This window comes from Psammomys obesus, unplaced genomic scaffold (genome assembly GCF_907164565.1).
Source record: "Psammomys obesus unplaced genomic scaffold, mPsaObe1.curated_primary_1811, whole genome shotgun sequence".
Lineage (NCBI taxonomy): Eukaryota > Metazoa > Chordata > Mammalia > Rodentia > Muridae > Psammomys > Psammomys obesus.
The window spans coordinates 5,599,762-5,614,033 of record NW_026586816.1 but is presented as its reverse complement, the minus strand read 5'-3'; the positions used below and the strand labels follow the sequence as shown (position 1 = coordinate 5,614,033).

The 14,272-nt window shown below is 44.7% G+C and overlaps 2 protein-coding genes and 1 long non-coding RNA gene across 3 annotated transcripts in view; all 3 read left to right on the top strand.

Moving 5' to 3' along the window:
* The first annotated feature begins 197 nt into the window (after positions 1–197).
* On the top strand, positions 198–3,628 carry LOC129673018 (uncharacterized). The gene is made up of 2 exons (XR_008719600.1): positions 198–473; positions 1,747–3,628. It is a non-coding gene; the product is annotated as an uncharacterized LOC129673018 (long non-coding RNA).
* Positions 3,629–5,341: 1,713 nt separating this feature from the next.
* Smim26 (small integral membrane protein 26) lies at positions 5,342–6,686 on the top strand. Its single transcript, XM_055602686.1, has 2 exons — positions 5,342–5,544; positions 6,334–6,686. Exons 1-2 carry the CDS (start codon positions 5,430–5,432, stop codon positions 6,537–6,539), a joined length of 321 nt encoding a protein of 106 aa, XP_055458661.1. The 5' UTR covers positions 5,342–5,429; the 3' UTR covers positions 6,540–6,686.
* Positions 6,687–12,029: 5,343 nt separating this feature from the next.
* Positions 12,030–14,272, top strand: part of Dtd1 (D-aminoacyl-tRNA deacylase 1) — a 158,999-nt gene continuing 156,756 nt past the window's right edge. The window contains exon 1 of the mRNA XM_055602619.1: positions 12,030–12,156. Within this exon, the coding sequence (XP_055458594.1) occupies positions 12,114–12,156 (43 nt within the window). The 5' untranslated portion in view covers positions 12,030–12,113. The remainder of the gene's footprint in view (positions 12,157–14,272) is intronic.

Here is a 14,272-nt window from a genome sequence, read left to right as displayed (position 1 = left end):
ACACACACACACACACACACACACACACAGGCACACATACATGCACACATACACTATTTTTTAGATGTCCATAGAATCTGTGGTGACATTCCAGCTTCATTCCTTATAGGAGTAAATTTCATTTTCTTCCCTTGTCCTGCTATGCATTTGAATGTTTACTTATCTTCAGAAGTACTAGAGCTTCGTTCATTGACTTTTCTTCATCCTGTCTTTATTTTCCACCTAACCTACTTCTCTTCTGCTCTTACTTCCTGTTTGCTTTAGATTTCTTTAACTCTGGTGATAGAGCTTAAATGGTTGGTGTGTGGGCCTGCAGAGATGGCTCAGTGGTGAAGCACTGACTGCTCTTCAGGAAAATCCCAGTTTGATTCCCAGGACCCTGTGTGAGTCAAAACCATCCTTAGCTCCAGTGCTATGGGATCCAGTGGCCTCCAAGGGCACTGCATGCACATGGCACACAGACATGCATGCAGGTAAAGCACCTATACGTGTAAAATAAGTAATTGTTAGGGTGACATTCTCCTCCGTCCTCGCTTCTGTTCCCCATCAGCCCTGCTGTAGCTGTGTCTCCCACGTTTTCCTGTGTGTTGCTTACTTTCCATCTGTGCAGTTTTCCTTATTGCTTATTATTGGTTTCTCTGTAGATCCTGTTTTAGTTGGAAAATACTTTGTATGATTTCAGTTCTTTTAAATTTGTAGAGGTTTATGATCTGAGGACATGATCTGACTCGGTGTACATTCCATGGTCTCTGGAAAGGAATGTGTACTGTGCAGCTACTTGCTGGGATGTTGTGTCAGTGCTCGTTCAGCTCTGTGGCGGTTGGCAGCATCACTGAGTTCCTGTATACCCTACCAGTTAAATTTGTGTTCTCCCAGTTTGTGACTGGGTTCCCAGCCTAACTCTCGGTGTAATATTACTCTTTTCACTTTCATTGCTTGCCTTTTCATGTGCCTTGCAGCTCTGTTTGGTGTGTGCATATTTAGAATCACTATGTTTTCTTAGTGTGTTAGTCTTTTTATCAGAAGTCATGTTCTTTTGTGTCTCTAATAGTTTTCTCTTCAGTGACATCTACTTTATCTGACATTATTTATTTATGTGGACATTTGGAATTGTCTACCTCTATCATCATATTTTCTTCCTCAGGATTACTGATTTTAGGAAAGAAACAAATAAATTACCCATACCACTAGTTTTAGCTACATTTTAGGTGATACAAAATAAATATATTTCTTTATAAATTGGCATCTTGATATAAACTACAATTTCTATCTACTCTTTTCCCTCAAAACATTAATTAAGTTATAACATGTTCTGATATTACAAATAGTATATGTTGGTGATGTCACTCATTCACATGCCTGTGACAACTTTCTGTCAGAGTAGAGCATTTCAGAGATAGGTTTGGTGCTGGCAGTGGTGTGCTCCATGAGGGGATGGAGGACAGGCCATGGATGTCTCACAACTGAAGAGGAGTTCCGGATGATTTGACTTGTGTCTGTTTGACCCTGGCAAAGGATGAAATGCCATATGTTCAGCCCTCTTGGCAATGGGCAGGAATGCCAGATCTCAGGAAAGGCAGTAAAGAAAAGCATGCTTCTGATGATGGCATTAGCTAGCTGGAGGACAGGTGGTGAGGAGCAAAGGTGACACCGGTCAGCGTTCCCAGGCAGAAGGCGCTGAGCAGCTCGGGAATCCTAAGTGGCTGTGGAGGTCTTTGTCAGTAAGCCTCTCTGGTTGCATTTCAGGAAACTGGAGCGCCCATCCTGACGGACGATGTCAGCCTGCAGGTGTTCATGGATCACTTGAAGAAGCTGGCTGTGTCCAGTGCCTCTTAAGCTGACGGCACAGCCCGGAAATGGAAGACAGTGCTCTCAGACTGTGCTCACGTTGTTATTGTCCTGGCAACATTCCTTTTACCTTTCTGGGGGATTCTAATAAATAACCCAAGGAATTTTTTATATGTATGTCTTCAGGTTATAATACATCTTCAGGCTGTAATTTATTTGTATTCCTTCTCTGTCTGTTTTCCTACTCATGGAATTATATGTCATAAATGTTCTGCTAAGTGTAGATGTTTACTTACTTTTTATACCTTAATGTTTTAGAGTCTTTATAAAATCAGAGTTTATGTAGTTTGGGCTGCTTGTTTAAGTGAAAGTCTTAATGATCATAAAGAAAATAAATCTGGATGAGGACAGCATTGGCCAAAATAATGCAGATTTTATTTTTGAGTGGGTGTGTGTTTGAGAGGGATAGAGAGAGAGAGAACATGCATGCTCATGAAGGTTAGGGGACAACATAGTGGAGGTGGCTCTTTCCTTCCACCTTGTGGGTTGTGGTTCTCAGGAATAAAACTCAGGCCATCAGTTTTGTCAACAAGTGCCCTTACCTACTGAGCCATCTCAGTAGGGGAAGTAAAGCTTCAAGGGGAAGTAAAGTCCTAAGTAGACTGAAAGAGAACTGTGAGTTGGATGTTAGGCCACCTGGACTGATTATAATTGTCTACCTTTGAAGTTCATATTTACTCTCCTTTGTCTCCGTTCTATGCTTTGGAAACATTTAGTATCTAACAGATACATTTCAGATGTTAAGAGTTTATATAATATTTCCTTTCCCAGAGGAGATTTTTATGTAATTTTCAATTGAGACACATCTTATGGAAGAGGACATAAAATTTTAAGTGGATTGGAACTAAAATTCCCTCATTGGACCTATCTGTTACAAGTTAACAGAAGAAAGCATATGGCGGTTCCATCGCAGCCAGGTTCTCTCCAGTAAGGTAAGATGAGAGCACCTCTGAGTGACTGACAGAGAAGACGTGGCCATACGGTGCCACTTCTAGGCCCCAGTGGGGAGGAGGGGTAGAGTGCTCCCTGAGTGGGTACCACTGAGTCCACTGTACCTCATGAAAACTCTGAGCTCTGTTTGAAATCAAGGCACACTTACCTCAGGCAGGGGCTGAAATGGTCAGTTGTGGTGTAAAAAACTAGGACTTGAATGGCAGGAAGGATGGGAGAGAAAAATGAGTCTTAAACCAGAGTATGCTGTTCAGAAGTGATGAACGCGACAACATGAGAAGGGGGTCAATATTTCTTGGGGGGTGGTTTTTGCAGTCACTGCCTTAATTAGGGAACAGAAGAGTGTTTCTTCTGTGTAGTTCAGTTCTGTACATTTTAAGGAGCTTGTGTGATATACACATTGGAAATGTTCAGCAGGCTGACAGTGTGGATTTGTATACAGCAGAGTCTCGACTAGAGACTAAAAGGCTGTAATAGGTAACATGAGTCCAGTTGATGAGAATAAGATGAGAGGCAAGTGTGAAATAATACAATTGTTTTCCTTTTTACAACTTCATTGAGATATACTTTATATACAATAACTTCACCCAGTTAAGTGCACAATTTAATCAGCTTTGCTAGGGGAAACCTATGTGTTGGCCGCAGACTACTGACCAGATTTCCCCCTCTATCAGTTTGCTTTTAGGTTGTATGTCTGTTTACCTTTCATTTACCCGAATCAACTCGAAATTCATATGTATCGCCAAGTGGTACATCACTTTTATTCTCTTTTTCCTCAGATATTTGAGTGGTTTCTATTCCTGTGAATAAAATATGAACAGCGTGCGCAGGTCTTGTCGACATGGCTTTTCATTTCTCCTGAGGAAGTAACTGGGAATGAGTAGGATGGAATAGATTGTAAGATTGCTGTATGTTCTACCTTAGGGGCTGGAGAGATAGATAGCTTGGTGGTCAGGACTGCTTGCTGTTCTTCCAGACCACCTGAGTTCAGATCCTAGCACCCCTCTCACAGCCACCTGTAACTCCAGCTCCAGGGATCTGATGCCCTTTTCTTGGCCTCCACATGCACCCATCTACATGTGGCATATACTGTCACACACAGAAAAAGAAAAATCTTGAAAAAGAAAACCTGCCATATTTGTAAAGATAATACAACATTTTATGCTCTTACCAGTAAGACTTCCAACTGCTCAACTGGGTTGGGGAGATAGCTCAGTAGATAAGAGCGCTTGCTTCACAAGCAATACCTGAGCTCTGATCCCCAGCAACCACACGAAAGCCAGGCTCCTGGAATCCCAGTACTGGGGAGTGGAAACAGGAGGGACCCTGGGCTTCCTGGTCAGCCAGGTCTGCCACAGGTTCAGTGACACTCTGTCACACCACTAGGTGATTAAGGAAGACACCTGATGCTAACCTCTGACCTCAGAATGTTTTTACACAGTGGCTTTTTCCCCCCCATTTTTCTCAACTATGACTCTTATGTCCAATTAATCCTCCTTTATTATGGGCTTCATGCTTCTGGTATCCTAAGATATCTGCCCATTCCAAGGTAGCAAGTTGTTTTTGTTTTGTTTTGTTTGTGTGTTGTGCGTGCTTGCTTCTAGGTTTATTTTAGCCCCTTTTGAGTTATATGTTATAGGTATATATTTCTATAGGCTAAACACAAACGTAAAAAGAACCCTGAAGGATAACAGGGAATAGGATTTGAAGCCGCCAGAGCACAGAGGGTCAGTGGTGACAACTGCTTTAGAAGTGATGTTTGAGGAAGGCTTACTCAGAGAAGGTTACTCAGCCCGCTTTGGGTAAACACCCAGGCTTGCTCTCAGATTGCTCACACTACTGGCATGCAAATAAATTATTCTGAGAAGTAGATGAATAAGAGAAGCAGTTGATGGAATTAAAGGCTTAATTTTTTTTATTAAGTATACTTATTTATTTTTATGTATATGGGTACTTTGCACATACACCTGCAGACCAGAAAACAGCATCAGACAGTTGTGAGCTACCATGTGGTGCTGGGAATTGAACTCGGGAACTTCGGGAAAGCAGTGAGTGTGCTCTTAACCGCTGAGCCACCTCTCCAGCCCCCTTATCGATCATCTGTCTTTCTGTCTATTTATTTTTAAGGATGTGTGCACCTTTGTATGAGGGAGGATAAAAGCTAATAGGATGATAAACCTGAGTGGTGGGCGACAGGGTGTAGTTGGGAAAGGACCAAGGGAGCCGCAAAGAATTGGACCTAGAGTTGCTGGTAAGTATAATAGGAAAGAAGCGAGTTGCAAATACAGTGTATTCGAAACTCTGAAAGCTATTAAAGGAAAGGGAGTAAGCCATTTCAAATACTGACATGTGGAGGGCAGGGTTAGACTTAGAGGTAAGTGAGAAGGTTTCAAGTCGCCGTCTGCTCCCCATCACATGGTGTACTGTGTAGTCGCCAGCTGGCAGCTGCGCGCCGTGTCTACGGTCCTCTAGAGTAAAACCTCAGTCCTAGCCTGGATTTACTGTGGACTACGAGTCCCAAAATGCGTCGCGGCCGGAGCAGGAAGTGGCTTAGGGTTGGTTATTGGTGGCCGCTGCGACGCTCTGATTGAAAGGCTCTACATGAGCTCTTGTGGGTCCGCTTTGGAGCCATGCGTGCTGACCAGGCCTCGGTCTGGTACCGGCGGATGGCTGTTTTCTACGCAGTCGGCGCCTGGTCGGTGCTGGGCTCGGTGTATTTATTTACACGGAAACAGAAGGTATCAGGTAGGGTTCTCGGGCAAGATCGGCTTCTCGCCCTTCGCCCGCCTCACGGAAGCGACCTTCTGTGCTTGAACTCCGTGATATAATGCAAAGCCGCTGCAAGCGGGTTCTTAGATAATTTGCGGTGATGGAATCTGCAAAGAGCAAAATTCTAGGAGCTAATAAGTCTTGTCATCTGGACATTATTGATTGATTGACCAAGTCAGCCACCTTGTTTATCTGGAGCATGTGAATTCACCTGGGTAGTGCAGAGAATGGGACAGTGGCCCGAATGCTGCTCATTTCCTGCTGACGGTGTAGCATACGGCGAGCAAGCAGTTTCAGGGCCTTAACAGCAACCAAGGAGTTTTAAAAATCATCCCAGTTGTTGGGTGGAACTTTCTGAACCTCCTAGTACATGCTGGAAATCGAAGGAACCCGAAAGTCACTTGGTGTAATTGCTGGGGATTGGAGTGACAGAGAGGATGCATGGTGCCTTTTAGTGGCTGAAAATACTCGTAAGTCGATTTTGGCGCTGGTTGCTCAAGCCTAATAGACTAAAAACCATTGAATTGTGCCCTGTAAAAGGAGTTAGGTATATCTCAATAAAGCATTGTGTAAAAACTGCTGGCAGTTCTTGGTCATGAAGGTTGTGGTTTGAAAGTTCACAGTTATCATGTTTGCTGTTTTTGCCTCAGCTTTTTCTTTTAGAAAGACGTCTGATGGCATAGTCATACCTTGGTTTATGTCCAAGACTTTAATGACTGATGTCTAAGTTAATAAGTTAATAATTGAGGTTTTCTTTTCTTTAAGGCCATGGAGTAGGGCAGGAAGATGGCTCAAGGAATGAAACGCCTGTTTCTACAAGTCAAGACCCCCATTTCATAACAGAAATTGCTGAGCCTGTTTCAGGGCTTTATGTGAAAACAGTTGTAAAGCGTTCAGAAAACGTTCCAGTTACTCAAAGGATCCTGGACTATCTGAACTCGTGGATTGGTGGGCCTGGCGCAGAATCCTGAGCAGCCGCTGGATTCTGAAAACAAGGACTTTGCCCAGGTTTTAAAGGATGCCTTGATTGCCACTTAATGGTTGTAGAAAAAATGTATTTAATTTAATTTTGTAAACTATAATCATTAATAATATGCAATAAATGTTTTCTTGGAGGAGCCAGGCACATAATTTCAGATGCAGCATTCTGTGTTCACATGGCTGAAAGGTTGATATCAAACCATTACATTTTAAAATGGTGTGTGTGTGTGTGTGTGTGCATGTGTATGCATATGCTATTTGTGTGCATGGAGGTCAAAGGTCATGCCACTGTGTGGTTCCCAGGGTCAAACTCAGTTCATCAGGTACCTGCTAAACCATCTCACTGGCCCTAAAATCTCAGTTTTTAATAATCTACTTATGGGGCTGGATTGATGGCACAGCAGATAAGAGTCTATCCAGCTGTGTAGTGCCAGGTCTTCAGAGGACCAGAGTTCAGTTCCCAGCGCCCACTCAGGCACCTTACAGTCATCCGTAACTAGTCCCAGGGGGTCTGATGCCTTTGGCCTTAGCTTATTCCTACACTCAAGTACACATTCCCACTTGCAGATGGATACATCCGCACATGATGAACAGCAATAAAAACAAATCTTAAAAAACTTGTGTGCACCCACGTTTGTACCCGAGGGCAGGCACACGACACCGCGTGGGTGTGGAGTGAGGTCAGAGGGCAACTTTAAATGCTGGTCCTGGTGCTAACTTTCCACCTCTTTGCTGCTGTGCTGTGTACCCAGGCTAGCCACACTGCAAGCTTTCCAAAGAGTCTCTTGCCTATACAGTAGGAGTGCCAGGATTAAACATGCCTCTGCATCAGACGTTTTACGTGGGATCCAAACTCATGTTGTCTAGCATGAAACACGGTGACTTACTGAGTGTCTTAGGGTTTTGCTGCTGTGAAAAAACATGACCAAGCCAACTCTTAGAAAGGAGAACACTTAATTGGGAAGTTCAGTTTCAGAGGCTTAGTCCACTACCACCATGCTGGGAAGATGGCAGCACCCAAGCAGACATGGTGCTAGAAGAAGCTGAGAATTCTACATCTTGATCCACAGGAAGCAGGAGGGGCTGTGACACACTGGGTATAGTTTGAATATATATATATAAGCAGCTTCAAAGCCTTGCCTCCACAGTGACACACTTCCTCCAACAAGGTCACACCTCCCAGTAATGCCCTGTGGGCCTATTGGAGCCAATTACAATTAGACTACCACTCAGCTCTCTCTGGACCTAATAATGAAAATCACATTCAGCATCTATAAGCTAAATTTTCTGCAAATAGCTTATGTAATGCTACTATTAGACAGTACTTTAGTTGTCCCACTAAGGTTAGGTTGGGTACAGTCTCCAGGTTTGGTTAGGGCATTCAAAGCAGCTCTCTACCAGGTACCAGTAGGTACTGGATAACTTAGAATATAACTTCCAAACTAGATAGACTTGACCTGTTTGGGATTTTTGCCTGAACAACTATATATGTGCACCCCATGCTTGACTGGTGTCCAAGGAGGTCAGAAGAGGATGTCAAATCCTCTGGAACTGCAGATGTGGACAGATGTGGCTGCTGGGAACAAATCTCTTAACCCCTGAGGCATCTCTCCAACCTTGTGTAGTATATTCTTTTTTCTTTGTTTTTTGTTTTTGTCTAAGTCCTCAGCACTTGGGAAACAAACAGATAAAATTAAGAGGGGCCTGGAGAGATGGCTCAGTGGTTAAGAGCACTGGCTGCTCTTCCAAAGGACCCAGGTTCAATTCCCAGCACCCACAAGACAGCTCACAACTGTAACTTCAGTTCCAAAGGATCTGACACCTTCACACTGATGCACATAAAATAAAATAAATTATTAAAAAAAAAGTAAAGGACGGATGGGGACAACAGCAGCTTTCTTACAAAAACATCTCCCATTTCTAGGGATTTCCAGAAAATTAAAGAGTGGAGGGACTGTGGCATCTGTCAGGATAGAGATGTTAAAACATCATGCGCAGGGCAAACTGCTGGGCTTCTACTCTCATGGAGCAGTACAGTGGTATGAGAACAGAGAGCATAAAAGGATGGAGTGATGGCTCAGTGGTAGTGGTTAAGAGCACTGGCTACCCTACCAGAGGACCTGGGTTCAGTTCCCGGAACTCGCATGGGGTTCTTAACAATCTATAACTCCAGACAGAGGATCTTTTTTGGTAGACACTACAAATGTCTACTACTGACAGCAAGTTATATTTCTTTCTTTTTCCAGCAAGGAATTTAGTCAGTCTTTGATCTTCTCCAAGAAAGAACCAGACTTGAATTTAAATGTGTCACAAGTCTGGAAGTGCTGTGAATGGGTCACCCCCAAAAAACACAGAAAGGACCAAGGGTGGAAGATAGGAAACGAACCCTTCCCTGCATTTTGAGGGGGTCGGCCCCCAACACCCCGAGTCCGCGGGGAGCAGTGAGAATGGAGGGAATGGAAGGATTCTCAGTTTACTCACACCAGCAGTCACAGGCCCATCCCACTCAACAGCGGTTCAGACTGTGGCCTGTCCTCGCCAGAGACCTCCAGAGAACTGGATCGGACGAGACACTGCAAAGAACACAAACATCAGGAGGCCGCCTCTCCAGCAGCCGTTCTGGAAAGTCAACCTGCAGAGCTGGCCTCTACTGCTAGCAGGCAACGCCCAGCAAATCCAGCAGGTGCAAGAATGAGGTACGCTGATATCCTCCCAAGCACTAAGCCAGAGTACTCTTCCAGTGACAGAATCACCCCGAGTGTGACCAAAGACAAGGGCTCCGAGAAGTTGCGAATGGCCCCCAGACCACCAAGACTGGGCCAAGGCCGTTGCTGGATTCCACCTAGATTTCTTTTTTTAATTGGAAAGAACCAAACTGATAATATTTGTAGGTCAGTTATTCAGCAAAAGGTCCTTTTCTGTTCAGATATGAATCATTTGTAATGAAAGCACAATTATAAGCAGTGCTTTCCTACCGGGTGTGGTGGCACATGCCCTTAATCAGGAGTCAGAAGCAGGCAGATCTCTGTGAGTTTCAGGCCAGCCAGATCTACAGAGTGAGTCCAGGACAGCCAGGACTCTGTTACATAGAGAAACCCTGTCTCGAAAAACCAAAACCAACCAACCAACCAACCAACCAACCAACCAACCAACCAACCATAAAACAAAACAAAACGCCAAAACCAAAGCCAAAAACATACCCCAAAACAACAGCAGTAACAAAAACCCACCAAAACCCTCCAGTGTTTTCCTGAATTCAGCGTGTTCGTGTCAACTCAGAGGGAGTTATTGTTATCCTTCTAAGAATAACTTTCTCCCTTCATCTCCCTTTGTTTTTCTGGCCAGGATGTGCCCAAGTTCAGGCGTAATACTCTTCTCTGGTGTTTTATTTATTGTGTGCATGTGTGGACGTGCATTTGCAGGTGACACAGGGTGCCAGCGGAGCTCAAAGAACTCGGAGTGAGCATTGTCTTCTACCGTGCTGGGGCTTGGGGATCAAACTCAGGGCATCAACTTGGCAGCACGTACCTTTATCCACTGAGCCAGACTTTTCCTGGGTGTGAAGAACTGACTATTTGATAGAACGTTCCTAATTTAGATTTTTTAAAAATTAGATTTAGGCATGGAGACTCATATGGTGTAGCCTGCATTATGCTTGCTTTCTAGTTCCAGCATTGAACAGCTCCTCCTGCCTTCCTACCTCTTGAGTGCTGGGATTCCAAATCGGTGCCATCATTCCCTCCCTTTCCTCACACTGAGAATTAAGCCTAGGGCTTCATACAGGATAGGCAAGTACTGCATCAACTGAGTTGCACTTCTAGAGCCAGGTTAAACTTTGTTGCTGTTGCAGAATTACCATGGAGTCCTTCAGGACAGTATTAGGAAGCATGTGAGGCCCATGTATCTCATTGCCTTTGACAATTTAATACAGGCAATTTTCATTCAGTGTTTAATATTTAAGCATACTGTAACAGGCTCCCAGAACTTAGCACAACTGACTCCATGGTGGAAGTACCATTCAGGCCATAAAACTCATCCTGTAGTCAGCACCACCTGCCAAAATAAAAACAAAGACACAGTTCATCAAACTTCATAGTTCTGGGAAAGTTCCTACACGTATGGCTTTCTGGCTTCTGTAGTTTGCTTTTGGCTGACTGTCCTTGTTAACTGAAGCGTGTCAACCCAGCTGTCAATATGTACACACACACACACACACACACACACACACACACACATATATATATATATATATATATATATATATATATATATATATATATAGTGCATAAAAGCTCCTCTGAAAAAGGATCTGGGCTATACTGGGATCCTGAACACCACTGTAATCACTAGGCGGCTAATAAAGATTTTCTGTTGGCTTAAACCCCTGTCTGAGCAATCTTCTCTGGTGGATACCTGACAAGAATACAAGTTTGTAGGCCTTTGTTGTTTTTGAGACAATGTCTCACACTGTATCCCATGCTGGCTTGGAACTTCTTGGTGGTCCTCCTACAGCAGCCTCCAGAGTGGTTGGCTCACTGTTCTTTGGAGACTTCTGGCCATATGACAGCTCCTTGCTTTCTATCAAATGTTTTTCTCAATCTGCAATCCTGGTAGGGGATTTTAAATAGAAAACATTCTGAAATGGGTGAACTTTTTCTGATATACTCTTTTTTTTTTTTTTTTTTTTTTTTTTTTAAGGAAGAGTCTCATCATATTGCCTGAACTGGTGTTCTTGAATCCATGGACTTTAAACCCTTTCCTGTTTCATCCCAAGTAGCTGAGTGATCTTTCTCCACCCTCCCTTTCTCTCTTCTCTTTGTTGTTTTCATTATAAAATACACTCTACCACTGGGCTACGATGATATTTTTTGGTTATGAAAACTTGTAGAGTAAATAGCTGTCCAGCTCTTTGTAGCTTTCTAAGGATCCCCGAAGCCTATTTCATTCGAATTTCCTAGCAACCCTATGATAGTGCTAGCTCTTAGATTTGTGTTAGGAAGAAATTAGAATTCTAGACTCATATACCTATTTACTATCGTGACGTATCTAAGGTAAATTAATAGTTATATGGTTAAATGGCTATTTTAGCCACAGGTCCTTTTGTATTTATCAACAAGCTTGCTGTTGGGGCTGGAGAACAAGTGAAGATTTTGGGAAATCTGTGATGCGAGGATTGGAAAAGTGAGAGAAAAGCAGGAAAATGACTCAGGACAGAGTTTAGAGAGAAAGAAACTGGAGCAGAAATTAACGTGTTTCTGGTTATAGTGGAGCCTGGGCTGGTAGTTTTGGACAAAAGTTTAAGGTGGAGCTCAGCTGTGCGTAGGGCGGGGCTTATCACGGAAGGGCGAGGTCACGGATAGGTGGCAGGTGAGAGTGATCGACGTGGGCGGGGCCACCTGGCGGGTGGGCGTGGCCGGCGTGGGCGGGCCGTAGCTCGGTGGGTCGGGTCCTCCCGGAGCTCTTCCGGGTGCTGCCGGCAGAGGGCGCCGGCCGAGGAGCCAGCGGCAGAGCCGTAAGGTCTGACCACGCGGTGTGTCCCAGTCGCCGCCGCCGCCGCCGCCGCCATGAAGGCCGTGGTGCAGCGCGTCACCAAGGCTAGCGTCACAGGTCAGTCGGGCGGGCCGGGCCCGGGAGGAGCAGCCTCTGACCCCGCGACCCGCTGTTCCGTGTGAGGGTTCCCCGCAGCCCCGAGTTCCCCGGCAGCCCCGCGGCAGCGCCGGAGCCGAGAAGACCGGCACAAGCCCGGCCGCTCACGGGCTCAGGCTCCGTGCTTCCATTGCAGCATAAACCCTCATCATTGTCGTCATCATCATTATAATCATCATCATTATAATCTTTGTGTGTGTGTGTCTGTGTGTGTGTGTCCACAGACAAGGTGGCAGAACCCGCACGCATCCCCAGGGCTCGTTCTTGAAGGCACTGTTGCACAAACAACACACAGCACTTCCGGAGCGGACTCTCCGGTTTCCAAGCACTCTGTCTGAAATGTTGCATTTTAACACACACACAAACCACCCCTTCATATCTTTTTTTTTCTTTTATCATGGAACTTGGCTCATGATAAAATGCACAGATGAGGAATTGCACATTGTTTGAGCTCTGACTGTTGTGTGCAAATACGTGAAGGCATCCTAACTAGGTGCATAGCGTCCCTTGCATCTGGGTGTGGGTCTCTGAACCCTTCAGCTACCTTTCGGAACCACAGAATTCAAGACCACACGTTTCTCTTTCCCGCTAATTAATAGGGACCAAGATGTTCAACTGTTAGCCGTCGGTTGAATGTGACTGTCTAGTTGAGACGTCCAGGATCCAGATAATTACTATAGCTACTGTAGTTATTTGAAACGTTTAAATTTAAAAATTAAATACATTATTTATTTGTTGTGTGGTATGACAAGGCCCTGGTGTCCAGGCCCGAGAACAATTCACAGCTGTAGCTACCATGTGGGGCCTTGGGGTTAAACTCAGGGCATCAGGCCTAGCAGCAAGTGCTTTCACCTGATGAGCCATCACCCATCTAGTGTTTTAAGGTCCCTTCCAGAGTCGCCCCCACCCTCTCCCCAAACAGGGTTTATCTGTGTAGTCTTGGCCAGCCCAGAATTTACTCTCTAGACCAGGCTGGGCTTGAACTCAGAGCTCCACCTGCCTCTGCCTCCTGAGTGCTGGGATTAAAGGTGTGTGCCGCCACTGTCTGGCTCTGTTTTAAGTTTATATTGGCAGAATTACATTTTAGGTCAGAAGCCATGGCAAGTACATGTAGTCATGGCCACTCTGGAGGCTGGGGCAGGTGACCCCTTGAGCACAGGAGTTCAAAGCAGACTGGACAACGAACGTTTCAGTTCAAGTAATACAGTTAGCTTTTTATTCCTGCCATTTTATACCAAATACATGTTTTTGAGTCTACAAAATATAAATCTAAACCCAAGCCCCCTTCCGCATCAAGTACCCACACCACACACTTAGAGCTGGGACTAAACCACCTCTTAGTCCTGTTCAGTGGTTTGCAGGCTGTTCTGTTAACTTTGGTTTTAAAAATCATCCTGGATTAATAAGGAAAAGAATTGGACTGGAGTTTATGAGACATTAATAACATTTCAGTAAATATTCAAGCACATAAAATTGGGAAAATCCATTGATGAAAGGTTGTTTTGCTTTTTTGGGGAAGAATTGGTCTACTTGATGTGGTCATCACCAACATATTTACATTTTGAGCTTAGTCCCTAAGCCCTCCATCCTCCTGATCTGGAGTTTGGAAACTGTGTCTTTGGTTGTGGATGATGGCCCATTCCTGTCATCCCGGCACTCTGGGGCAGAAGTAGGAGTTCTCTAATGTGAGTCCAGCCTGGACTACCCAGTGAGTTGAAGGCCAGACTGAACTACATAGTAAAACCCTGCTCTGCAAAACCAAGGCCTTGGGGTGTGCTTGCCTAGCATGGGCAAGGTGGTGGGCGGGTACTTGTAAGCAAGTGTCTCTAACTCTTGGAATTTCCCTAGGGAGCCCTTTGACCATACCCGAGCTTAAGCTAATGAGACAGTTCAGGATAAGAGAAAGTAAGTGACCTGGATAGCAGTCAAGTGTCTCGAGTGGCTGGACCATTGCCTGTAGTTTCCAGGTGTGCTCTAGGATGTGGTCTGGTAGCAGTGAGGCATTATTATCAAGTTGCTAAGGGGAGCAACTTGTTTCCACCGCTTGAAGCAATTATACAGGGCCTATGTGACAGCT